The sequence below is a fragment of the Sturnira hondurensis genome, unplaced genomic scaffold (assembly GCF_014824575.4).
Source record: "Sturnira hondurensis isolate 20B ecotype Veracruz unplaced genomic scaffold, ASM1482457v3 Scaffold0000880, whole genome shotgun sequence".
NCBI classification, from domain to species: domain Eukaryota; kingdom Metazoa; phylum Chordata; class Mammalia; order Chiroptera; family Phyllostomidae; genus Sturnira; species Sturnira hondurensis.
In genome coordinates this window covers 1,034,698-1,062,247 of record NW_028073511.1, presented here as the reverse complement: position 1 = coordinate 1,062,247, position 27,550 = coordinate 1,034,698, and the positions used below count along the sequence as shown (strand labels likewise).

General features: G+C 40.8%; 1 protein-coding gene and 1 long non-coding RNA gene across 3 annotated transcripts in view; one reads left to right on the top strand and one right to left on the bottom strand.

The window, feature by feature from the left end:
* Nucleotides 1–1,519: 1,519 nt before the first annotated feature.
* The window catches only part of KIF6 (kinesin family member 6), a 427,352-nt gene continuing 401,321 nt past the window's right edge, over nucleotides 1,520–27,550 (top strand). For both annotated transcript variants that reach the window (XR_005067343.1, XM_037052020.1), the window contains exons 1-3: nucleotides 1,520–1,664; nucleotides 7,128–7,237; nucleotides 12,080–12,154. Coding sequence is in view for 1 of the 2 variants with exons in the window: in XM_037052020.1 (XP_036907915.1) it covers nucleotides 1,599–1,664; nucleotides 7,128–7,237; nucleotides 12,080–12,154 (251 nt within the window). In the remaining variant the exon portion in view is untranslated. The remainder of the gene's footprint in view (nucleotides 1,665–7,127; nucleotides 7,238–12,079; nucleotides 12,155–27,550) is intronic.
* LOC118991078 (uncharacterized) lies at nucleotides 25,228–27,016 on the bottom strand. The gene is made up of 3 exons (XR_005067345.1): nucleotides 26,940–27,016; nucleotides 26,359–26,458; nucleotides 25,228–25,888 (listed from the first exon to the last, which is right to left on the bottom strand). It is a non-coding gene; the product is annotated as an uncharacterized LOC118991078 (long non-coding RNA).

Sequence of the window (27,550 nt, the reverse complement as noted above, 5' to 3'; positions counted from 1 at the left end):
CACTTCTCCCAACCAGTCCCTGATGAGCACCATTCCACTTCCTGTTTCCGACTTCCACTATTTCAGATTCCACGTGTAAGTGAGATTACACAGTGTTTGTCTTTATTTGTATAACTTATTTTATTTAGCTTAATGCCTTCTAGTTTCATCTATATTATTGCAAATGGCCGGATTACATTCTCCTTTTTTATGGCAGAATTACATTCCATTTTATATTCAAACGGATTTACTATTTTCTAATACCCGTTGGGTGTCAATGTAGCTTGATGGTTTTTACACAAAGAGAAAAGGTAATTTCTGTCTTGCAAGAACATGAATATCAGTCACATTTATATTTCACATGCCGTACAGGGACCATGTTGTCGGTAGACACACTCAGTGTCACCTGTTCTAGCTGTATGTGGTTAACTCCATTACCTCTACATATGTAACTCCGTTACTGATATAGAGCATAAAGTATGTAATATATATCACATTTTCTTTATCTATTTATCCATCAGTGGACACTACATTGGTCTGTATCTTAGCTAATGCTACAATAAATACGCAAATATCTCTTGGGCATCCCGATTTCAGTTCTTTCAGATACAGACCCAGGAGTGGGATTACTGGATAATATGGCAGTTCTGTATTTAACTGTGTGAGAAACTTCTACACTGTTTTCCACAGTGGCTGCGCCAACTGACATTTCCACCAACGATATGCAAGGGAGCCCCTTCTTTCTTGATATGACCATTGAATGGGAAACAGCCCTTCCTTTCTCTAGTCTTGCCTGTCCCTTCACAGAAGCCCTTGCTTATCCCGACATAAAAACAACTTCTTTTAATCCTCACCCGAGGATAAATTTATTGCTTTTAGAGAGAGGGAGAGAGAGAGAGACAGAGAAACACCGACGTAAAACAGAAAAACGTCAGTCTATTGCCTCCTGTATGCGCCCTGACCAGGGATAGAACACTTAACCCAGGTGTGTGCTGCAAGCAGGGACCAGACCTGCAAACTTTCGGCGTATGAATGAGGTCCAATCAACTGGCCCACTTGGTCAAGGGCACCCCCGACATAACTTCTAATTTCCTATTGCAAATCTGTATGCTTCATCAGATCCTAATCTCCAAGAGGGCAGAGACAATTTTACTCAGCTCAGGATCCCAAACCAGCACATTACTGTCACTGATCAAATGTCATTACTTCAATGAATGAATACTAAAAAACAGAAAGGCCTCAGTGCTAAACAGAGGTGCTGGCACAGAGGAAGGATGGATTAAGGAACAGGGAAAGGCATGGTGACTCTCATCCCATTAAGCACCCTCCAGGCCAGCTCTGGTGCTAAATCCACAGCTTTAACCCAGTCCTCTACCGCGCGCATGCGCAGCACTCTCCACTCTATCGGCCCCAACCCACCCCTCAGTCCCTCCTTCGGGGCCGCCCCAATCTATCAGCAACCAATTAGTGAGAGGAGGCGGTCCTGGAGGCGCATTGCTCCTTGGGTAGAGTCCCTAGTTACTGTCGTTAAGGCTGCCGCTCGCAGGAAGTGGTGGGAGTCAGAAGTTTTGGGAACCTGGTCCTGAGAGGTCAAGGGTCAGTACAAAGCCGAGGAGGAGATGGTGAAGCAGACGATCCAGATTTTCGCCAGGGTGAAGCCCACTCTCCGGAAGCAGCCACAAGGGGTACGGGTCGGAGCGCCGAGGGTATTAGGAGCGGCAGGGCCTCCCGGCTGGGGGAGGGTGGCACGGCTTAGGGGTTTTCGCGTCCAGTGCCTGAAGCCTCCTGGGATCCAGCACAGTCAGAGGAGCCCCGACAGCCACGCAGACGCCAGCGCACTGCTGTGAGGACTCGGACAGACACTCGGGCACTCCCACCCAGCACAGCTCTGTGGGTGCAGACATACCCTGCACCTGGGCACAGCTGTTCACGCAGGGGCAGACGCGCGTGCTCTCCCTACGTCTGTACACTCATGTAGGATGTGCTTCAACTACGCGGCGGCCGTATTGCCCCTTTCTGGGAAACGTTTAGGCATCTCTGCACGCATATACACTTAAACTTATGTTTCTCACACTGAGCAAAACGTGCAAGCAAGAGATGCAGGTCCATATATATCTGAGATATTACAGATAATAGATTGAAATACAGATAAGCAGAGGATATACACTGTGGCTGTGCACATAGTGGGCCCTTAGAATTTGTTGACTATATTTTCATTTTGCAACAGAAACGTGAGCGTTGATATATACTGATTGCACATGTAACCAGACATATAGGCATCCTAACACAAAGAATGTGCATATACTCTATTCAGAAAACAGTAGCTGAGAGCACTTACTAGGTTCTTTCTCTAGTATTCTAAACTCAGAAGTATACAAAGAATAAGAGATTGACCTTGCTCTGAGCAGAGATAAGAAGCATTGAATGCTTCTTAAATGTATTAAAACATTGTTTTCTGCCTTTGGAAAGAGGCATAGTCAATCTTACCACTTATGTGCTTTTGCTACATCTTCCTGGTTCTCATGAGAACCCTGCAAGGTTAGGGTTATTTTCCTCATTTTGTAGATGAGGAAACTGAGTCTCAGATAGGGTGAGTAATGTGGCCAAGCCATCCACCTCGTGAGTGGCAGGATCCTGAATGTAATGTTGGATTTTTTTATTCCAAAGCCCTTAGATCTTCAGACAAAAATTTTTGCCTCTCAAAATGAGGATTTAGGCAAGAGCAATCTCAGTTATATTAGTCAGTGCCTGGAATGGGTATATTATTAATATTTTATCTTTATCCCATATCTATACTTCTACATTATGCACATGTATAAATGTAACAGCATAGCATCTCATAGTTTAGTATTTGTCTCATATAATTTATGTATTTAAAACAAGGAGAATACAGCATCTTTGTCATCACTCTTTTTTACTCATGGAATGCAGTGGGAAGATGCATGAGAAGACTCCAAAGAAAATATTGGTTCTTCTTTTTTTAATGAAACGGTGTAGAAAGGAGCCATGGGTATAATCCCAATTTCTCTCCTCTTACATACCCTTACAAGGTTTTAAAAAATGTATCATATGTAAAAAGTACATGTAGTGTCTCCTCCCCTCCCCCTCAGATTCTTGGTAAAAATGTTGAACTTACTGACAGAAACTCAGCAGTCATAAGCAGGTGCCTGGATACAGTAATGTGAGAGAACAAAGGCAGGACTGGGGGAGGGACTGATGGAGAATCTCTGATTAAATATTGAACTTTCTCTTTTCTTACAGTGCAGTGTTTGTATATTCTAATGTGCTTTCTTTTGCATTTCTTTGGAGGGATTCGGTAGATTGTTGGTGCTCTAGGAATTATCTTTAGGTGTCATACTGTAGGTGCTCTAGGAATTATCTTTAGGTGTCATACTGTATAAGGTCAGATTTCTTACTGAGATACAACATTATGCCACACACACACACACACACACAAGAGAGCACAGATGAACAAATTCCTGCTCTCTCTTAGAAATCCCACTTTCAACATCCTATCTTTTTGTCCCCAAAAGATTGTATGATTGTTTCTCAAGCTGGAAATGCAGCTTATAGCTTTAAACCAAGAGTGGTTCAAAGTTTTCTTTTGTTTCTTCTTAATTTTATGACTCCACTACTTCATCAACCTAATTTCTTAAGGCACTGTAAGTTACATTTTAGTAACAAAGAGATGGTAAATCAGAAAATATGTAAGATGAACCTTTGATAATGGCAGGGCTTTTCATTTGTATAGTGCTTTGTATATTTCAAAATATTCTCATATTTATCTTTTCATGAGATGTAATTGTCTTCTATTCTTTTATTTTTAAGTATTTTTATTGATTATGTTATTCCAGTTTTCCCAATTTTCCCCCTTTATCCCCCCTCCACCATGGCCCCCAACCATCCCACATTCCCTCCTCTTTTTTCATGTCCATGGGTTGTACATATAAAGTTCTTTGAATCCTTTGTTTCCTATACCATTTTTATCTCTTTCCATCTATTATATGCCTACTAATTATATTTCTTCTTCCCTGTACCTTTTCCCCCTATTCCCCTCTTCCCCCTCCCCACTGGACTCCCTCTGTGTAATGTCCATTTTTCTGATTCTGTTCCTGTTCTGGTGGTTTGCTTAGTTTTTGTTTTCATTTCTTTTAGGTTCATTTGTTGATAGTTGTGAATTTGTTGTCATTTTACTGTTCATATTTTTTATCTTCTTTTTCTTAGATAAGTTCCTTTAACATTTCATATAATAAGGGCTGGGTGATGATGAACTCCTTTATCTTGACCTTCTCTGGGAAGCACTTTATCTACCCTTCCATTCTAAATGAAAGCTTTTCTGGATAGATTAATCTTGGATGTAGGTCCTTGTCTTTCATGATGTGGAATACTTCTTTCCAGCCCCTTCTTGCCTGCAAGATTTGTATTGAGAAATCATCTGATAATCTAATGGGAAGTCCTTTGTAGGTAACTGTCTCCTTTTCTCTTGCTGCTTTTAGGATTTTCTCTTTGTCTTTAATCTTGGGTAATTTAATGATGATGTGCCTTCGTGTGTTCCTTCTTGGGTCCAGCTTCTTTGGGACTCTCTGAGCTTCCTGGACTTCCTGGAAAACTATTTCCTTTGCCAGATTGGAGAAGTTTCCTTCATTATTTGTTCAAATAAGTTTTCAATTTGTTCTGTGAGCATTTGATTAAAATGCTTTAAATTCTGAAGACCGAAGCTATAAATTCTCCATCAGATAGGTTGGCAGTCTCCTCATCGCTTAGTTCTGAGGTTTTGCTCTGTTCTTTCATTTGGGCCATATTTTTCTGTCTTGGAGTGTCAGGGTGCACCTGATAAGTTGTAAGGGGTCAGAGCCTTAGGTATTCCCCAGAGCAGGCCAACCCTCCTGTGGGGGAGGGGCCAGAAAGGGAACAATGCAGCTTGCCTGCTCATCTCTAGTGCACTTTTCAACTCTCCTGTCAGGCTGGGAGAAAATCCCACTGGGGCAACCCCAGCCTTAGCCCACAGTCAGCTCTGAGCCTCAGTTTTCCCCATAAGTCAGCCCCTCCGTGCAGCCCACTGAGCTCAGCAGCTAGCCCTGCCTCTCAGCCCCCTTGGCCTGGTTTTTTTTGAGTTCTCCCTTGTGGTCCACCGCCTTACAAGTCTGGTTGTTTTGGTTGATTTTTTCTTTAATTCCTTGGTTGTTGGAGTTTTATGTTTGATTTTCTGGTGCTTTTGGTTATTTTAGATTGGTTGTTATCCTTCTTTTGGTTGTTCGAGGAAGTGAAGTGTTTCTACCTATGCCGCCATCTTGGCTGGAACTCCCTTGAAAATGTCTTCTATTCTTAAAAAAACAACTCTATTTCAAATACTTTGTGACTAAGGTTACAAAGCCAATCTATTTGACTAAACAAGCTTTCTGGTTATAAGGGGCTTTTCCTAAGGCCTCAGAGAATGACTTAGTGATAGTGGTGGATGTCGCTATTTCACTTCAGTGGATAGGCCTCTTGTCTTCTGAGCACTGAGTGTTACAGGCTTTTATTGCTGTTGTTGTTTTCATTGTGTGGCAACTCTCCTGTATATTTCATGTCTAATACCCCCCTTTTACTCACCTGTCTGGGCATTAACCCTTTGTTTTTCAGTGTAGTGCCCTACAGGACATAATTTTTTAATGTCTCTTGAGAAAACCTATCTAGAAAGCCTTGGACCTGATGCCATTACTTTCTATAAATGATTTCATTTCACACAGATTCTTTACATTTTCAATGAGAGTGTTCAATAAAAGTCTGCTTAGGGAAATTATTCAGATTTTCTGGAGATTTAGGTAGGCTATTACTTGTTTAAGAATATGACTTTCCCCACACCAGCCCCAGCAATGAAACATCTAATAGGTCTTAAATAGTAAGTATTGCCTGTTAGAAAGAATTTTATTTCCTGGTGAAAGACAAGAAGTCTTTCTTAAAAACCTCTAAATCTAATGACTAACATTTTTTATGGTACATTACAAAATGCTTCCATTTCCATGACATCATTTGATCCCCACAGCATTCTTGTAAGGGAGGCAATTCTGTTTTCCTCATTTTATGTGTAAGGAGCTAAGATTCTGAATGTGGTGGCTGGTCACACATCTGGTAAATTAAGATCAGCATTGAACCCAGATCTTTGGACTCAAAATCTTATTCTTTTCTTTATTCCACATGACCTTGACTCTTGATTTTTCTGGCCAATAAATAAAGAAGTGCATAGCTAAGAAGACAGTCAGAGAATATTACAGTTGTAAGGGAGTTGGCTAAGACGCTTCATTTTCACATCAGCCTAGAGAGGTTAAGTGATTTTTCCCTTGGTCATTTGCTAATTAGTGGCTGAGCTGGGAGTAGAACCTTGAAAATGACAACGAAGACATGAATTATATGTGTCTTTTGAAACCATGTATCTTTTGTCAACAGCCTGTGTCTCATGAAAACCTGGGCTTCTTTGAACATAATTTGAGTTAGAGCGTTCTCTTGAGTTCCTTCAGAAGTCTCAGATGGAGTCCTTTTATCTTCTTGTCTAGCATTTTGTAAGTGCTCAGAAATGCTTGTTGCTGGTAGTAAAATGTTAATTTCTGAAATATAATTCCAAAGCAATATTTAGAAAATGTATTGCTTTCAGGGTTATTAGCTTCTCAACAACAGTGATACTCAGATGTTCAAATTGAGTATTAAATGTTCAAAGATGATCTGATAGAGCAGGGGTGTCAAACTCATTTTCACTTGGGGCCACATCAGCCTCATGGTTGCCTTCAAAGGGCCGAATGTAATTTTAAGAATGTGTGAATGTAACTACTCCTTAACAGTTAAGCAAGAGCTCGGGCACTGCCTCCAGGTAGAAACAACGTGTGCCGGGCAGGATAAAACCAGGTGGAGGCTGGATTCGGCCCGCGGGTCTTGTGTTTGCCACCTGTGTGACAGAGCATTCATTTCGGCTTTACCTCTTTTTCAGTTCCATGTATTTGTTTGAGTCTGCACACAGTTCAAAGAGGAAAATTACCCAAATTATACTATGTTTTGACTTTTTATCTTAAAAGTTTAATTTTTTATAAAATTACAATGCACATCATAACAACATGGTCATACTTCAAGCCAGAAATTTAGCATTTTATACTCATGTGTTGTTTTCATATTTGCAGATTTATTCCATAGATGACAGCGAAAAAGTAGCACCAAGCTTGGAAATTATCTTACCTCGTGATCTGGCAGATGGGTTTGTGAATAATAAGCGAGAAAGCTACAAATTTAAGTAAGTTTATCTTCCTCCTTCTTTATTTCTATTTTACTCTTGAACTAACGCATACTGCACTCATTTATACTGGTGAAATCCTTAGCTCCATTTTTTGGGAAGAATGTAGTGCAGCTCTCCATTTCATCTGGTAGACAGAGAATTCAAGTTCTCTTTTCATCGCTGTGCCCAAAGTTGCAAAGAGGGTCTACTTCTGTGTCCACTGTGATATCCCAAGATCCCAGCCTTTCTGTTCTTTTTATTGTTGTTCAAGTACAGTTGTCTTCATTTGTCACCCCACTACACCCCCTGCCCCGTCCATCCCTGCCTCCCATCCTCGAACCTATCCACTTTGGCTTTGTCCATGTGTCCTTTGGACACGTGTTCCTTGATGCCCCTTCCCCTATTATCCTTCTTCCTCCTCCTCTCTGGCTACTGTCAGTTTGTTCTTTATTTCAATGTCTCTTATATTTTGCTTACTTATTTGTTTTGTTGATTTGGTTCTGCTTATATATCAGTGTTACTCTTTTCCTAATCAGCCCACTACAGTTTAGCACTTACAGAAAATTCAGTGCATGACTAAATTTTATTAAAGATAAGAACTTACGGTAAAATCTGTACCCTGTATAGGTGGGCCTTCTTTATAACATCAGTAGTGTAGAGACCTCAATGCACATATGAACATGTTATAACTGTACTGGCCAATGTAGAAACCACCAGCCACATGGAGCTCTTAAGCACTTGAAGTGTAGCTAGTCCAAATTGAGATGTTCTGTAAGTATAAAATATATTAAGGATTTATGAAAGCTTAGTGTGAAAAAAAGTAAAATATCTCAAGAATATTTTCATATTGCTTTTACATTAAAATGATAAAAATTTTAATATATTGTGTTAAGATAAAATTAATTTCTTCTGTTTCTTTTTACTTTTTTTAAAATGTGGCTACTAGGAAGTTTTATTTAAGTAACACACACACTCACGTTTCTGGGTCACATTACATTTCCTTTGGACAGTGCTGACCTGCATGGTCCAGGAGCAAAGCGCCCAGCAGCCGCCCTGGACTGTCATAGATGCCTGCAGACCAGAAACTCCGCCAGCAGCCAGGCCTCCGATTGTGTGACGATGGCTGCTTCATTTGGTCTCCATTTTCCAGTTTCAGATTATGTGATTGCCTTTAATCCTCACTTTTGATTTTTTGGAGGAGTTTGAGCCCAAGTTAAATCCATATTTGGTCTGAGGCTTATACTTAGTGGTGATTTCTGGGTCCCGCTGAAGGAATCCCAGTTGCTTTCCTGCATTTCTCTCTAGGGTGTCAGACATAGTTCTTATTTTGAGACTATTTCTGCCCTTGCCCTTTGGATAGAACTGTCCTGGATATTTATTTTTTATGATTCTCTCTCTCTCTCTCTCTTTCTTTCTCTCTCTAACTCATATTTATTTACACTTACTTGTTTGTCTCATAAAGTTGTCTTTGGTCTTCAGAACTCTGCTCTTTGTCTCTCCTGCATGTGTCTCTCCTCCCACCTCACCCCATCTTCTTGGGTCCCCTTTTACACTAAGTACAAGCAGGATTGTAGCACTTGCTCACACAGTGAGGTGGTCCTCGCCTTGTCTTTTTGGCTCCCCATTGCCTCTCATTCTACTTTTAAGGAGCAGCCTTATAATGAAGGACTTAGTTTTTCTGAAGGGCCATCTCCCACTGACACGTGCTACGTACCTTAGCAGCTATTGGACTTCGTGACGGCTGACCTGGAGCATTCTCTCTAAGCCACATTTTGCTAAAACATTTTCTTCAGCATGGTTCTGTTTGATTATTAAGAAAAAACTGACCTTGGCTGTGTGTATTGACCCTTTCCAAAGTATTCTGTATGTTACACAGATACAGAGTGCATTTAAATATAGGCTTATTGGGAAAGTGCTGTTTGCTTATTTTTATATTTCTTAATCATTCTTTCTAATCTCTGAATTAGAAACATTGGTTTTGTCTTTTAAATAAAGAAATTAGTAAAATTCTTAATAGACATATCTTCAGAGGTTAATATTTTAGCATTTTAAGGCTGTTTTCACCCCAGAAAATTCATGTAATCAATAAATATTTACTGACCATTCACCATGTGCTGTTTTAATGGCTAGGAACACAGCAGGGGGTGCAGCAAAGCCCTGCTCCTACAGCACTTCCATTTAGTGGGAGGAGATGCACAAGCAGATCAATAAGTAAAATGTATGTCTGAAAGTGTAAAGTGCCATGGAGCAAAATAAGGCAGGGGAGGGGACCGAGGTGTGCCTGTGTGAAGGGCAGCAAAGGGGAGGGAAGGCTGCAGGATTTCATAAGGCAGGCGGGGAAGGTGTACAAGAGAGTGACATCTGAACAAAACTTGAAGGAGGTAAGGAAGCCGGACAAATATCTGAGGGATGGGAATCCCAGGCCGAGAATATAGCAAGAGCTAAGTCCCTGAGATGGGACAATGCCTGGCTTGTTTGGAGATAAGGGATCTGTGTGGCTTGAGGAGAGTAAGCGAGGGGGAGAGGGAGAGAAGGTTAAAGGGGCAGCAGAGTGGCCAGATCATGTGGAACTTTTTCCTAAAGTGCCATGGAAGGCAATAGAGGGTTTTTATCAGAAGAATAAAATAATCTCACGTCTGTTTGAGCAGGATCATTCTTGCTAACATGTAGCAAATAGACTGGAAGGGAGTAAAGGAGACCAGACAAGACAGTTTGATAGCTTGGGTTGGGATAGTAGCAAGTGGAAATGTTGAGAAATAGTTGGATTCTGCATGTATTTTAAAGGTTAGAGATGACAGAGTTTGCTGGTGGGTTGGATGTAGCGTGTAATGGAAAGAGAGGAGTCAAGGATGCCCTAAGTGTTTTGGACTGAACTTTTAGAAGGATGGAGTTGTCATTTACTGGCATGAGAAAGACCAGATTGAATAGTTTCGGGGTGGGAAGAGATCAACGTACGTCAGATTTGAAATGGAGTGTAGAAAAAGCTTACACAACCTCCAGATAAATTAAAGGACTTCCTAGGAAACAGGAAACCTCAGTCATGTCTCAAGGTGCATTATTGATTTGCTCCAGGGCCATAAGTAAATTGCTTTATCCTCCTGGGTTAAAGCACCTTTTTCCTCTGTAAAAGATTAGACCCAACTTGTGAAACCATATGATTTTATTTTTCTCTTCAAAGGTGTTCAGAAAATAGCTGACCATAATGCCTTTCCAGATTACTATGCAACTATTACTATATAAAATTAAATATTTGGGGATAATGATATTTGATATCTAAAGCTATGGTATGGTTTATTGAAACGCTTGTCATCACTTTGGTTTACGTGGTGATAGAGGTAATTCCTATTGCTTGGGGAAATGGGGCTGAGAATGGCTGTTGATTCACTCAGTCATCATCAGCCTGGTAAAGAATCAAAGCAGCCTTCTCATCCTCGGCAGCACTACTGGGTCTGTGTTCAGATACCACAGTAATCACTTGAGCGGCCGCATCCTCTGTGTTGTGTTCGTGTTCATATCTGAAGCTCCAGTGCACTTACAGGGTTTGGGGAGTGTTTGGGTGCCTTGGGGAATGTTGTCTAAAATATAATCTTGGCTGCTAAATGACAAAGTAGCCAGAGTGCCTTACAATCTCTGTTTCTATAGTTTCATTATTTGCTTCTTCAAAAGGGAGGTTGATAAGCCAAAGGGATGTTTTGAAGTTAACTTTGATTAAAGGCAATGAATTCCATTCTATTGTATATTCCCAGCCCAGCTCCAGATATCCTTCCAAACTTCTCAGTAGTGAAAACAGCCCTACGTTTTCTAATGTAGTCTCTGTATTAATCAGAGATGCACCCAATTCACTTGGGTTGGGCAGATACATAGACCGAAAGCTCCCAAGTCACTCTGAAAGCTGCTTGTGTTTGTTTTAAATGTTTTGCTTTAAAGCATTCCCCCTCCCAGTTTTTATTTTGAAAACTTTTCAATATGCCATAAATGTGGAAAAATAATGCAACCAACTTTCCTATACTCTATGTGGGAGATTCACCAATATTTAACATTTTACCTTAGATGCTACATTCTCTCTCTTTCTCTCCCCCAATTATGTTTTTTGAAGGAAATGCTTGCAAGTAGCAACTTACCACATTGTCAAAGAATAGGCTGTGTGTCCCCAAGCATTCCACTGTGCTTATGATCCCATACTAAGCTAGTCAGAGTGCCACTGCATGGAAGAGTGAACTTGACACCGTCCCACCTCCCCAGGCCCCTAGCCTTGACAATCTGATACAGAGTTCTCTTTGCAGGACAGATCTATCATAATTTACTTTTTGACTTTTGACTCATGATCAACAAAGTGAAATAAACTCCTCTGAAAATTAAGTAGCTAACAGTAGGATGTAGTACCTAATTAATGGAAAATAAACTTTAGTTCAGAATTTTAAAACCAAGTTCAATAACCATATATTTCACAGCTGCATTCTTTTCTTACAGGTCAGACATCAGAAGTTCTTTGGCTGTTTACATCCTGTTCTTGGATTTCCATTTTATGCACTTATCTAGATTTGAATTTGATGCCAATTGCAGACACTGTCCCTCTTGAGAGCTAAAAAACACACAATTTATTATTTGGTTCAAAGCTGCTGCAGTTTTTCAGAGGGATTTATTGTGCAGATCTTGTCAAAGCAATAGTGTTTGCCCACCATTTGCGTCTGGGGGTACAACAGCGCAGTGTGGTTGGGACTACAGAACAAACATTGTGTTGGGTTAGGTAAGCCCAGTGATGTAAATATGGGGTGATTTACAAAGCTGTCAGGAAAAAATGTTAATCCAATAGTGTTTGAAGGCTCAGCTTTAAAATAATTACTGTTTCCACATTTGCAGTTTTCAAAGGATTTTTGATCAAGATGCAAACCAAGAGACCATTTTTGAGAACATTGCCAAACCAGTTGCTGAGAGGTAGGATTTCCTGTATTTTGTTTAGTGGGTTAGTGGTTTTTTTCTTGTCTTCAGTTCTCAGATAATTGTGGTGATGTGCTTCAGCATATCAATTATATACTCAGGATACAGGGTATATAGTGATGATCACATTAATACCTTTTATTCATGTAGATGCTTGTTTTAGATTTAGATTCTGAGCCTTAAAACAAGCCAGTGTGATAGACAGAATAGCTATTGTTACTCCCATTTTGAAAGATACATAACTCTCTGAGAATCTGAGAGATTGAGTGACACTTGTTCAACTTTGATGGCTAGTGGTGGCAGAGTCCCAGGTGGTTTTCTGGCTCTCAGCCCAGTGGTCATTCCTCAGTTCAGTATTGCAAACATGTGGTTGGAATAATGTAAAACTAGGTATGGGTGTCACCTGGGAGGCCTAATAATGGTTGATCCAGCTCCATCTCAGTGTAATAACTATATTTCACTCAGCTTCTCGGCCCCTTTTGTTTCTGTGTATCCAGAAAGTGTCAGTCTGACGACTATGCGAACTGGAGTCACGTGGTAACATTGAGTAGATCAGAATGCCGCTTTATTCATATGTACCAGCAAAGCCTCCTTGGGACTGGACTCAGGTCCTTTGATAAGTACACTTTCCTCTTGTAGGGGGTCTTTAAGGGGAGCTGCTACTTGATAGGGTTGCTTTCCGATCCTGAAATCATTTGGGTGACCTAATAATCCCTGGATATAACTATCTTGATGATTAAAATGAAAACTGTACCTAAATAAACCCACTAAATAAACCCACTTTGAAAAGTCCACTAATCAGTGGACCCTTCCCCAGGAGCATTGTTGGAAGCACTGTGCCACATTTTGTCCCGCAAATTCCTGTTTCATAAACCCTATTCAAACCAAGCCCTTCTCTTTTGTTTCCGGCTTTATTATTGCAATATAATCGGCATCTAACATTCTGTAAGTTGAAGGTGCACAACATGTTGACCCGATCGATGTGTTTATAAATTGCAAAATGGTTATCACCAGAGTATTAGCTGCCACCTCCATCTCATCGTATCATTACCAGTTCTGTGGCGAGAACATTTCAGATCTGCTCCCTTGACAACATTCAAGCCTACGGTACAGTAGTGTTAGCTATAACCACCATGCTGTGCGTTAGATCCCCAAACTTGTGAATTAAGCCCTTCTCCTTTAATGTGTCTTTCTTCGCAGTGCGTAAAATGCAGCCGAGTGGGTGCCCGCTATTTTGTGTATAGTTGTAACCCAGTAACATTGGATTGTGACTAAAGACCTAGAGTTCTATTCAGTAAAGTGTTCTAGGTCTGTAGATTAAATTCATATCTCCTAGACTGGATGCCATGTGTTTCTAAAAGTCTCCTTTTCTAAGTAATCTTGGGTGATGCCACTTTTCAGATGATTGATCTTGTGTGTTTATTTGGAAACTTCCTAAAACCATCCGAGAGGGAGCCTTTGTTTCTGTTTCACGGATGTCTGGTTTTTCCTCCCATTGCTGACTACCGCTGCCAGCTTGAGCCCACCTCACCCTCCAGCTGCTGCCTGTGCCCTCCTGTCTGTCGTTCTCTTCCTTCAGAGATCAGCGTAGCTGCTTCCTCAGCTCCTTGAAGTCTTTGCTCATATCGCCTTCTCACTAAGACCTTCCTTTGTCACCCTATTGAAACTGCACCTCCTGTCACCTTTCCCTATTTTTTTTCAGCACTTGTCCCCATTTGACATACTGTAGAGTTTAATTACTTATTAGTTTTTTGTCTGTCGTCCTTCCCCTAGAACAAAAGCTTTTTATTAAGGCTGGGAGTTGGTTTTGTTCACTGACTCACAAAGACCCCCGACCCAACGATGACAGGATTTTAGAAGTGGCAGGTAAGAACACCTTGTTCCAGGCTGCCCTAGTTGGTCCCAGTGAATCATGTCTTTCATCAGTAGGAAACATTCCTCTTTGTCCCTTTGAAACTTTTCTCCTTGTATTCCATTTTTTCTGAAAACTACTATTGCTTATTTTTGTTTTCTATTAGCCTTTATGTGGTTATCTCTTTTGATTTCTTAATTCAACTACTCTGAGACATTTTGTTTTTAAGTATAGGTCTGATAAATAAAATATAGCTGGCTTTTGCCTTTTTAAACAAACTCAGGGTGCCTTCTCTTTAATTGGTTACTGCACCTGTTGTTCATGTTTATTATGTTTATTGTAATGGTGTTTGGAGGTATTCCTTCTGTTTTTTTTAAAGATTTTATTTATTTATCTTTAGAGAGGAAGGGAAGAAGAGAAGGAAAGAAATACCAATGTATGGTTGCCTGTCGTGAGTCCTCTGACTGGGAATCGAACTGCGACTGTGTGGTTCGCAGGCTGGAGCTCAATCCACTGAGCTACACCAGCCAGGGAGTATTCCTTCTGTTTTAATTTGCATTTCCATGTACCATGCCCCGTTTTTTCCCTTCTCACTGTTTATTGGCTTATGCTCTTTGTTGTTTGCTGGTGCTTTCCATCTTCTCCCAGGTGGACACCGTACTTCAGTATATCTCTGTAGTGTGAATTCAGACAGATAAACTTCTTTGTGTGTTTCTCAATGTCTAAATTTTCTCTCTGTCTGCCTGTTTCTCCTTGTCTCAGTGACCTAAGCGTACTTTTACTTTGGCGTTCCTACTCCCCTACCACTTCAGATGTTGAAATCAATTGATAATTTCATTCTGGACTGCTACTACTCATTTTTATTATCAGCATTTATTTAAATCTGTCTCTATTTTTCTTTTTTCATCACTGTTTCTTATACTCATGCCTATTTCTTGGATCCCTTTTTAGTTTTGTGGTAACCATCCTCAAATAATTTTTTAGTGAGAATTCGAGATTGGGGAGTTTTCTGAAGCCTTTCATTTTCCTTTACAGTTAAATGGCATTTTGGGTATAGAATTCTGGGTTACAAGTTCCTTTCTCTGAAAACTGAAGGTATTGCTCCATTATCTCTTTGCCTGCAGGGCTGCTGAGTAGACGTCACTATCAATCTGGATCTCCTTTCTTTTTAGGAAATACCTGTTTTTACTTTCTGTGTTTTGAGGATTTTATTTTCTTTGTACTTGTTTTTATGAAATTTCATATCAATGAGTCTAGGTATGGTTATTTTTTCATGCATTCTTATCATTCAGCCAATTCAACCTGAAAACTTTTCTATTCAGACTCCAGGGTTGTCACATTGATCATTATTTTGATAATTGAAAGATAATTTTTTTCCCTTCAACATAGCTATTATTTCTTTCTGGAACTTCTAGTTCCAGAACTACTGGTTCTGTCCTTCAACTATTATAACTGCCCACTCACAGTTTCAATCTCTCTGTTTTCAGGTTCTGTCTGAGTACAAGAAGAATTCACTAGCTCAGTCTTTGAGCATGATAATTTGTTTCTTAGCCATGTGCATACTCTTTTACCTACCTCCTAAAATTTTAATTCTTACAATTTTATTTCTTATTTATAAGAAATGAAGAATAATCTGTTTTTGTTATGAATGCGAGATCCTCTCTTTTCCCTTTAAGGCAGGGGTGTCTTAGAGGGAACTACTCCTTGAAGGGTTAAGGAGTAGTTACACTCATTCAGTCCTAAAATTATTTTGGCCCTTTGAAAGCAACCATGAGGTGATGTGGCCCCTGGTGAAACTGAGTTTGACACCCCTGCTCTCAGGACAAGTATGATCTCCTTTGGAAACATTGGCTCCTATTCCTGTATACCTTTTCTTTATGTGTGTGTACTTCGACTCTTGAGTTTGGTGCCTCGCTCGCTTGGTGCAGATTTTCCTCCAAAAGTTGGTGATTCTTGGTGGCGGGCTCTTTCTGTCATCTGAGAGGGCCATTGTCTGTTTGAGAACACGGTTTCTGTTCACTGTGGTTCGCCCTAGTGCCTCTGGGGAAGGACTGGCATGGGCTGTTTGGAGGGGCATACCCCGAGCTCATCTGCTGGGCATGAGAGCCCTCTTCCCCATTGCTCACCACCATGGGCTCTGGCCACTGTCACTAACCTGGGCTTCGCTCTGCAGGAAGGTGTGCTGCAGCAGTGGGTGTTCAGATGAGGCAGAGTCTTGTTTTTCTTCCATTCAGCTCTGAAGGAGAGGGTTGTTGAGCAGAATAACTTACTAAATAAAAGACCTGGGGTGGGGGGAATCCCTATCTTCATTGACTTTAAATATGTTATCTACAGAATGTTCATACTTTAGGCAAACTTCAATTGTGTGACTTTGAAATGGTAAACTTAAGGTATCAATAACATCTCATTTATATACAATATTTAAAGACAGATTTATCCTATAACTGTGTACTCAGGCTTCTACCAAGTCTGTCTAAAAAATTTTGGCATCAAGTGGAATAACCTAATTCTGGCCCAAGCCCTGTGACTAACTAACTATGTGATTTTGCCTGAGACCTGTCACTGCTGAATCAATAGTCACCTCTGAGGAAGGGGGTGCTAGGAGTACCAAGTTTGCAAGGTAGCTCTGAGGATGAAAAGAAACAATGTGTCTGAAGGTACTTTGTGAACTTCGATGCCCTATTCAATGTAAGGAATGAAAAACTAAAAATCTTTATTCCTTTTGCCACTTTAAAATATGCTCCTTGACTTCCGTCTGCAGCCTAAGCTGAAATAGATGCATTTTTCTCTGTTCCTCTCATTAAGTACAGCTAAAAACTCTAGACATATATAAAACATAAAAAGGCTCTGAAAGGTGGAGAGAATAAGGTGGACTAGCCAGGGAACTTACGACCTGAGGAACAGTATGGAACATGGCAGAGAGTTCCTGTTTTTGGTTTTTGTTTTTCTTATGTGTTTCAGAATGGATGCTGGAGAAACTGGCAACCCAGAAACACCAATAGGCTGAGACCCGAGTGCCAGGAAAGTCTGCCTCTACAGCCAGAGGACTAGGAAGGGGGAGCCTAGCAAGACAGAAGCTTTTCATTTTATTTTTAAAAAATGAATGGATTTTATTTTTTAGAGCAGTTGAAGGTTTACAGAAAAAACTGAGTACAGAGAGTTCCCATATCCTCGCTCCCTGCCTCCTTTTCCCCTATTAGTGTCATGCATTGGTATGGTACATGTGTTGAAATTGATAAACCAACATTGATACATTATTGTTTACTGAAGTCCATAGTTACATAAGGGTTCACTCTTTGGGTTGTATAGTTCTATGAGTTTTTCTCTTTTTTTTGTGGTTAACTTTATGTCTCTTTTAAAAAAATTAATTGTTGTTCAAGTACAGTTGTCTCCATTTGCCCCCCACTACTCTTCCCCGCCACCGCAGCCATTCCTACTCCCTACACTTGATCCTAGCCCTTTGGTTTTGTCCATGTGTCCTTTCCTGAAAACCCTTCCCTCACCCCGCTCCATTATCCCCTCTCACCTCCCCTCTGGTTACTGTCAGTTCTTTATTTCAGTGTCTCTGGTTATAATTTGCTTGCTTGCTTGTTGTGTTGATTAGGTTCTACTTACAGGTGAGATTATTTAGTGTTTGTCTTTCACCACCTGACTTATTTCACTTAGCATAATGCTCTCCAGATCCATCCATGCTGTTGAAAAGGGTAGGAGCTCCTTCTTTCTTTCTGCTGCATAGAATTCCATTGTGTAAATGTACCATAGTGTTTTGATCCACTCATTTATTGATGGGCACTTAGGTTGCTTGCAGCACTTGGCTATTGTAAATTGTGGTGCTGTGAACATTGGGGTGCATAGGAGCTTTTGAATTGGAGTTTCAGGATTCTTAGGGTATAATCCCAACAGTGGAATTGCCAAGTAAAAAGGCAGTTCCATTTTTAGTTTTCTGAGGAAATTCCATACTGTTTTCCATAGTGGCTGCACCAGTCTGCATTCCCACCAACAGTGCACTAGGGTTCCCTTTTCTCCACATCCTCTCCAACACTTGTTGTTTGTTGATTTGTTTATGCTGGCCATTCTCACCAGTGTGAAGTGGTATCTCATTGTGTCTTTTCAGATACCAGTTGTGCTGCTTCATGCAAATGTTATAGAGAAACCCACAGCCCCACTCCCACCCCCAACCCCTTCAGCCAAGGCCCGGCTGTACCCAACCTCCTACTGCCAGGATGGTATCAGAGAAGGTAACAACTCCCTCTCCTGCCCCCAGGTTGTTAGTACGAGGCACAGGGGGATCCTAAGTCACCACCATCCTGCGGTGGTGTCAGTGAATAGCTACACCATATCACTCCCTCTCCTTTCTAGGGAGATGTGAGTTGAGCCCTGAAAGGGAGGCTGAAATCTCAGCTCCATCCATAACAATGAGGCCCCTCCACCCGTGTCGAGAAAGGCTGATGGGGAGCCTGGATCTTCACCTCACCTGGCAGGAGCCAGATGGCACTGCTGTCCCTACACTAGTGTAGTTATCAGAGGAGGCCTACTAAAACAAAAGAATTAAGCATGATTTAGAATCCTCTAATACCAAAACTATCCAGGAGACCATTAAAAACCATGCATCATATATGAAATATCAAGAACCAGGAAAATATCAACTTGCATAACAAGAAACAATCCACAGGTACCAGTGTATAGAAGTACAGGCCTTAGAATGATCTGACAAGGATTTTAAAGTAGTCATTACAAGTATGCTTCAGTAAGCAATTATAAACATACTTGAAACAAATGAAAAGATATAAAGTCTCAGCATACAAAGAAAAAAAAACATATAAAGAAATACCAAATGGGAATTTTAGAACTGAAAGCTACAATAACTGAAAAAAAAATTGGCGGGTAGACTCAACAGCAGGGTGGAGAGGTCGGAGGAAAGAATCAACAAATTTGAAGATGTAACAACAGAAATTGCCCAGTATGGACAACAGAAAGAAAACAGACTGAAAAAGAAAAAAAAAAGGATCAGACCCTCAGGGACCAGTGAGAACTATAGCAAAAGGTCTAACATTTATGTCATCAGAGTTCCAGAGGAGAGGAAAGGAAAGCAGAGGAGAGAGAGTAGGGTTGAAATGGTTTTTAAAAAAATAATGGTTGACGGTTGCCTAAATTTGGCTAAAGGCATATAACCAGGGCTTTAGGAAGCAGAGTAAACTCAAAAGAAATCCACTCCAAGACAAATCGTAGTCAAATTTTAGGAAACTAAAGCAAAAGAGAGCAGTGAGAGAGAAATGATGCCTTACCATGTGACATGTGATTTGAATTACAGTGGCTTTCTTATCAGAAATCATGGGGTCTAGAAGCAAGTAGCAGAATATCCTCAGGTGCTGAAAGAAAAGGCCTGTCAGCCTGGAATCCTATACTCAGTGTGATTATCCTTAAGAATGAAGGGAAAGTAAAGACATTTGCAGACAAAGGAGAATTAAGAGAATTAATCACCAATGTACCTCCTCTACAAGAAGGCATAAAGAAAGTTCTTGTAGAGAAATGAAAAAAGAATGAAGCTTGGAACATTAGACTAAGGAGAAAGAACAACAGAATGGGCAAAATATACATTAATAAAATAAGCTTTCCTTCTCTTGAGTTAAGAAAAATTGTGTTTGACAATCAAAGCAAAAATGAAAGCATTGTCTGAGGACAATTATAAATGGGGGAGGGAAAAGGGTCTTAAAGGGAAGCAAGGTTTCTATTCTTCATTCAAATCGGCCAGATGTCGCCATCATCGGATCTCTGTGGTGACAGTGTGATGCGGGTTACTCAGATCTACATGCATGACAAAATGGCATACACTCTACACCCATGCGCTACTGATGTCAGTCCCCTGGTTTGGATGACATGCCATCCTTGTGTGAGATGTAGCCACTGGGGAAACCAGGTGCAGTGTGCACACAACCGCTCTGTTCTCTCTTCGTAACTTCCTGTACATGTATAATTATTTCCAAATAAAACGGTAATATTCCCAGATGTGAGAATTTTAGTATCGTTTGTTCTGTGATGTTCTTCCAGTCAGTAAGTTATGTAATCTAAATCATTAGACTAGAACTTCTCCCCCATGAGACTCAATAAAGTATTCCCAGTTGACATTCACCAGAACATGCCTGGCAGCAAATGCTTTATTTTTCTCAAAGTTGGCTTTCAAGCAGAAAACACTGGTCACAACCGAATTATACAAAAACCCATTGACTCCCACTGATTCGTTCAGCTTCCGCCACAGTTTCGTTCTGTCAGATGCATTGTTTATAAACACATACCAGTGCTCGGCTCCACTTCCTGCTACACTGAATTTCCTGATATTACATTTATGGCTTTTGTGATTTTACTAACTTGCAAGTTTAACACGTTTTAAATTACATTTTCAACTGAAAAATGTGAGTTTGTGGTTAAAAACATGAAAACCTATCAGCTTGAAACCATGAAATTATACAAGATGATGACCCTGAGGTGCTCTACCAGCGTCTCAAAAAAGAGGATAATTTGGCCTCCTCACCCTCAGCTAGTGAATTTGGAGACAGCAACTGCAGTCCATCTAGTAAGCGTAGATTGTACTAACAATGCACATTTAAAATACAAATCTTATCATTGCTGGTAAACAAATGAATCTAGTTCTGGATGCGTCTTCTTAAGAATGACCAGTCAAGAAATCTTGGTGGCGATAACTAAAAGTTAAAAGCTATTTGCAATTCATTTGATGAAATACCTCAAAAAAAATGGCTTGAGAGTTGTGTGAAGCAATTTGTGGAGACTCTGAGTTCTCTGACAGAGCGTATACATGTGGTGAAAATCTCTGGGTCAATGGTAAGATAAAAAGCATTTCTTGAATTGAAAAGATCAGAGATGCTCTCGCACAGTGATGTGACTCCTTACCGGGAAGGTACTTGTCTTCGTCTGGCACCCCTTCCAGCAGATTCCGGAAGTAGGATTCTAGTGAAAGTAGAGTATTTGTTAGGGGAGCCCAGGAAGCGCCACTAGGGGAGTAAGGATGTGCAACAGGGAAGTAAGGGAAGATACCATCAGGTATGTTAAAGAACAGGTGACCACTGTGGGCACTCAGTCCCACCCGTATTCTCTGGGGGACTGAGGGGAGCATGCCTCAGAGCTGTCCCACCAAAGGACAGAGAAGCCCCTCTGTATTTAAGCACCCCTGTTTCTTATGGGTCTGAGGCTGCTTCCAGGGTGCTTCCCTGTTCCAGGATGTTAACACCGTGGCAAGTCCAGCCTCACTGGTGTGAGTTAAACAAGAACTTGTAGGTGGGGTAAGTGTGAGGGCAGAGAGCCACAGGCCCTTGCAGTATGAAGCCGTCGCTGTGAATGGGAACAGGGGATCTCAAGTAGATGGTGCAGGAGCGAACTAACTTCTGCTACGACTCCTCCTTTCTCCCAGTTGCAGCTTTGAAACTTCTGGGCTTCTCTCCTCAGCAATTACCCTGATGGCAAAGCAGATTAAAACAAAATGCAAAAGAAAAACAAAAGCCAATAGTGTTGGATCTACATCTTTATGGAAGATTGGGTTCTCAAAACGCTGTGGTACTGGAATAAAGAAGAGAAATTATCTGCACATTGAGTATGGATGAGAGCTCTCCCCATTTCCCCCCAATACTCTGAAATTCACATACTCAGTGTCATTTTGCCCATTTACTCTGAAAGAGTAGAAAACTTCATTCATACATAATTAAAAACATTATATATTGCTGTTTCTCAAACACATCATGTGTGTTCCTAACTAAGGGCCTTTGCACTTGCTGCTCCCTCTGTCTAGAACCCTCTTCTCCCAGGTTCACTCATGGTGTCTGTTTTTCTTTATAGCATGTATCACCAACTAATATGCTATATGCGGTGTTCACTTGTTAAATTTGTTCATTGTCTGCCTCCGTGCACTCAAGTGAAAACTCCGTGATGACAAGGACTCTGTTTGCTACTGTATCTCCAGCTCCTAGAGCAGAGTTGGGTGTATACTGGATACTCAGAGCATTTGGGTACAGAAGACTATTTTTTTAGGAGCTGCAGCCTTCTCATTCTTGCTGAAGGTATTAGGGATGGTCTTTATTGCACGAACTATTTTTTGGACAGAAGTCTTTTCAATGAATCTAAAACAAGAGAATAGACAGCTGCCTTTTTGTCTAGTCTAGTGGTTTTCAAAGTGTGGTCGCTGCACCAGCACCATCAACATCACCTGGGAACTTGGTAGGAGTGCAGATTCACGGGCCTCGCCCAGACCTACTGAATCAGAGCAACCTGCGCTTAATGAGCCCTGCAGTTGGTTCCTGCGCACACTGAAGTCTGAGATTCACTGACCCAGGATGACGCTTAACACCGGCTCCTTGTGGCATCTGTCTTTAAGAACATCTTTCTCTGAGATCTAAGATACACTTTAAACAACTTTATAATTTTGAAATTGATGTTTGTTTATAATTTACATCCCACGCCTTTCTAAAATCAGTTGAAGCACCTTATTATGATGTCAGGGGAGTCTTCCTGGGCATGAGGCCTGTGCAGTAGTGCAGGGCTGCGTGTTCAGAAGGGCACCCCTCGTGTTTTCCTACTGTATTGTTGACATTCACAAGATGATTAAAAAGATCTGTTTATTTCTCATGCATGCTTCAGCTCCCAACTTTAATACTTACTAGCTGTGTGGGTGTGGACAAATTACTTAGTCTGTCTGTGTTTCAGTTTTCTATCTGAAAGTGAGGAAAATGATACTTTATAGCTACATTATTTGCCATGGTGATCAAATGAACTACACATGAAAAAACACAAGTCCTGGTACATAGTATGTGCTCAGTAACTATCAGCTATCATCTGTTTGGGGTCCCCACCAACATTTTTATAGAAAAAGATTTTTCAATCCAATTTAAGGTTTTACCAAGGTATGAAAGTTTTTCTTTACAGACTTTTCCCTCTTGACTGGTTTTAGATTTGGTTTCGCCTGAGGCACAAGTTTGAAATTTTATCATACATTTTTATTTCAGGACTTGAGATGCATTCTCAGATAATCCAAAATATTTCTAGTTACTATCATTCACCTTAATATTCTCCAAAAGAATTATCTATAAAGACAGAAAGTAAAATGCAAAGACTTTTGTAAAATCCTTCTATACAAATGTGTAATGATTGATTACAACTAGCACAATTTTTACCGTAATTATTTGAATTACAATTGCATGTAGTAAAAAGCAGCACCATGCATAGAATGTTCTCACTGTTGGGGAAATAGAGCAATAAATTTATCCAGTGCTTTATCACTAGCAGGTCTGCATATTTTCCTCATTGGAAAGTCACTTTACTTGGAGCAGAGCTCTTTTAATAGAATTTCTGAAATTCTCAGTGAACTTGGCCTTTCCTTTTATGCTTGGCCAAGTATTTTTGGTCACATTTTTACTGTACTTTTTGCTAAGTAACCCAAGCAAATTTACTTATCATTATTTGATAACTCTGAGAATACACTTCATTTTTTGTAGAGCTTTGCCAATCTCATTGAACTTTCACATGTATTGTCTCAATTTTTACTTTTACAAGAACGCTATGGGAAGGTAGGTCTTATCATTCCCATTTTAGATGAGGAGGAGGGCTCTGAGCATTTAATTGACTTCTTCAGGGCATGCTGGAGTTAGGTTGCAGAGCTGAGGCTGGAATAAAGCTTCCTTTCATAGTCCTTTGATCCTTAAACTGCTATATCACATGACTGCATTTACATATTTTATTTCATTTTATTGCAATCACCCTTTGCTAAGTTCACCAATGATGTTCATGGCACTGAATCAGTGGACATTCTTCTTTCCTCATCCTATCTGACTTTTCAGCAGTGTTCTGTGGTATGAGCCCTTTCTTCCCAGCCGTTACAGATAAGCCAAAGTGGGGGGCTGCTGTGTCTTCTTGCTCAGTGTTGGGGGCTGCAGTTTGAAGGTGAGCGGCAATTGCCCTTTTACTTCCTATCATCTGGATTTTTTTTTCTCCAAATGTTCGTGACCTCCGTATGGTCCTTTAGCTGCCACACCCTCTTCCCAGTGTTCTGTCAAATGTTCATGTGCTCTAAATGGCATTTCTTTTTAGTCCATAAAATGTCTTCATACAATGTAACTGTTCTCAGAGGAAAGAAATTAGATAAGTTGAACTTTATTCATCACTCATTCAGCTAACATTTATTGAGTGCTAGCTATATGTCAGCCACTACAAGTAAGTCTTAATTTTCTTAGATGGAGTTTTGTTATAAAAAAGATCTTTTGTTACCAAAATTAGGCCAAGATGGAATTTCAGACACTGAACTTCTTACACTGAAATGGAAGGAATTAAGCTGTGTGTTAGAAGACATTTTGTGTAAGGGTTCAGTTATGCCATTTCCAGGCCTACCTTCCTCAGATTCTGATAAAGGAAAACTGTCTTGCCTACAGTTTCCAGTGCAGGTGGGAGTGACCCCAGAGACCTGTGCTGTTGCCCTGTGGCATTGTGTCCTTCAGCCACAGCTGAGAGGATCAGAAGAAGGAATCGGAGTCAAGGGCAGTGATGCAAAGGCTGCCCATGGCTTAGAAGGTAGATCTTGGGCTAACAGTGTTGCCCAGCTGGAAATGAGCCAGAGTCTCACTCTTGGCAGTGTGAACCGGAGACTTTGAACAAAGCTGGCTGTTGGCAGCGGAGCAGAAACTGAAAGACTGTCAGATAGGGAAGGAGAGCTGGAGAGATCACCGTAGACAACAGGGATCATAGTTATGAATCAGCAGAGGTGATGACTTCGACCAGGATAAACCAGCAGGAGGTCCTGCAAGCCCACACCTGATGGGAACCCTGTTTCCACATGCTCTCACATGCTTACAGTTCCCTTCCATCCCTCCCTCCATTTTTGTTCATTACAGCCAAATACGTTGAATAAATCAGGGGCACTGTATACATAAGTAGACTTAGTCTACTTTGTTGATGTTGCCCTGAATAAAGATTTAGAAATTAGGTTTTTTCCCCATGGTTTTATTGAGATGTTATTGGCAAATAAAAAGGGTATACAGTTAGGTTGTATAGAGTGATTTTATGTAGAAATTACTTTTGAGTGTATAGGATATCCAAAAAGCAAAATGACTCTTGTGTAAATCAAGTTCGTTGTTCGAATCAGAGGAATTTATTGGGTCTAGTTTTCTAGTGTGACGTGCAAAGCCTGTAACCTTCACTGGTGACCGCAAGTGAAGCATATTGTGTCACTCCCCTGCTCAGACCCCTTCAGTGGCTCCCCATTTCACTTGGAGAAGGCGCCCAGCTGTTTATGATAGCCAAGAAAGAAGCACCTCCAGCTTCACAGACCTGGGCTGTGCCCTGCTCAGGGCCCTGCACTGAAATGGGGCCCACACTTGCTTTACTTCTCTGCTGTTGCTGTCTTGAACTTCTTAACATTGATAATTTTATTTTTGAACTTGCATTTGTAAATGAAATTTGCTCCAAGGAGCATATTCCTGAGGAGAGGAGATCCCTGTAGCAGCAGTGTGCGCATGTGGCTGGGGTCCAGCAGCAGTTTGCAGACACACACGGCTCAGGCAGAGAAGGCAGCGGCCACACAACAGGGTTTGGTTGCCTATGCACTGCATACCTGGGGACAGTCCAGGGCACCCAGGAACCCTGAGGGGCAGGCACCCGGGTACCCGGTTAGGTGGTGGTGACCAGGGCAGCATCGGCAGAAGGGCAGCATGCCCATGAGAGAGAGCAGGGGCTTCCCAAGGGGGCAGCACCAGGACATCATGCGAGCCAGGCTGTCCCATGGGTTCCCAGAGGTGGTCCCAGAGCGACTGTGTTAACTTCCAGCCTGAGCATCTGAACAGGAACTGCTGGCACTTGGGCAGCAAACTTTATCAGTAAATAGTCACCTAATAATAGCAGACATGTGGACATGGCAATAAAGTATAGCATACAGTTGTTGGAATTCTTAAAAGTTTAGAGTTTTTAGTTTTGAAAATTGCTGCAACATCAAAAGTGAATTATCTACAAGTTTAGGAATATAAATTAAATTTAAAGATCATCGCATTCAACAGAAAAGGACCCTTTTCATAGAATGCTTTAGGAGTTTCCAATTAATGTGGAAGACAATTTTAAAATTAATTTTTCCTGTAATCATAGAGTGTCAGAATGCATAAACAGGTGTTTTGAATTGCATACAAATCATGAAGCTACTTTCATTTTCTTGTTCAGCCTCCACAAGTTACCAGAGATGTCAGAGGAAATGTTAAAATGCACTGTATATATTTGCATATAAAATTAAATGCAAACTCATGAGAAACTGATTTGCACAAAGTTATATCTTTTTTGAGAAGTTGTTTTGCAAGATTCGTCAGCTTACATGTACTACAGTTGACGTCTTGAAATAATTCACCAGTGACTTCTCTCAGGGCGGTCGTTTTAGCAGCTCCCACAACAGTGCCATCAGCAGAAAGACCTTTCTGAAAATTAGAGATTATCAAACATTTTTGTGATCTTGTATTTTCCAAGGGCCTTCAGTTGTATCGACTGAAAATGAAGCTGCTAAATATACACATTTTGGTGATCTCATAAATGAGTATGTAGAAAAGCAAATGAGAAAAACTGTATGACCAATCAAGATAACATACTAATAAAATACTTTGTGTTATATAAAATGGTAACACCAACATATTATTTTTTGCTATTTGAAAAGTTTTCATTACTTGTGTAATACTGTTAACTCTCTGATTGTAAGTTATCCCTGTATTATAGATACTAAAATAATTTAAAGGGAAAAAACCTTTATATTTTAGTACCTTTGACAGCACTTTTCCTCTATTTGGACAAGGGGCCCTGCATTTTCACTGTGTACTGGAAGTAATCCTGCAAGTAATGTAACTGCTCCCACCATAAAGGCCCTTAATCCTATGCACCCCCCCTTGTAAACAAAGCAGCCCTTACCTTGTAGTTTTGTGGGGTTTTGTCCCCCTAATATTCTTCCCTTTGCTCACTCTGCTTCAGGCTTCAACACTTGGAACTCTTCAGCCTCAGGGCTTTTATCCTGGCTGTTTTTCCTGCCTGGCATGCTCTCTGCCACGTACCCACATAGCTCGCACTGCCATCTCTCCAAAGTCTTTGCTACAATGTCATCTTAATGAGCTCCCTGATCACCCAGTTAAACCTGCAGCAGGCCCCTCTTCCTGCCAGTGACCCTACAGCCTTCCTCTGAATTTTCTTTTTACTCAGTACTTATCACCTTCTGGCTGCAATTTTAAAATATGTTTTAATGAGTATGCTATGACAGTTGTCCCATTTCTTTTCTCCGCTTTATTCTTCTTCACCCTGCATCCCCCTACAGCATGCCCACCACCCTTAGTTCATGTCCATGGGTCATACATGTAAGTTTTTTGGCTTCTCCATTTTCTATACTATTGTTAAGCTCCCCCTGTCTATTTTGTACCTACCATTTATGCTTCTTATTTCCTGTACCTTTTTCCCCCTCTGCCTCCCTGGTGATAATCCTCCGTGTGATCTCCATTTCTGTGATTCTGTTCTTGTTCTAGTTTGCTTGG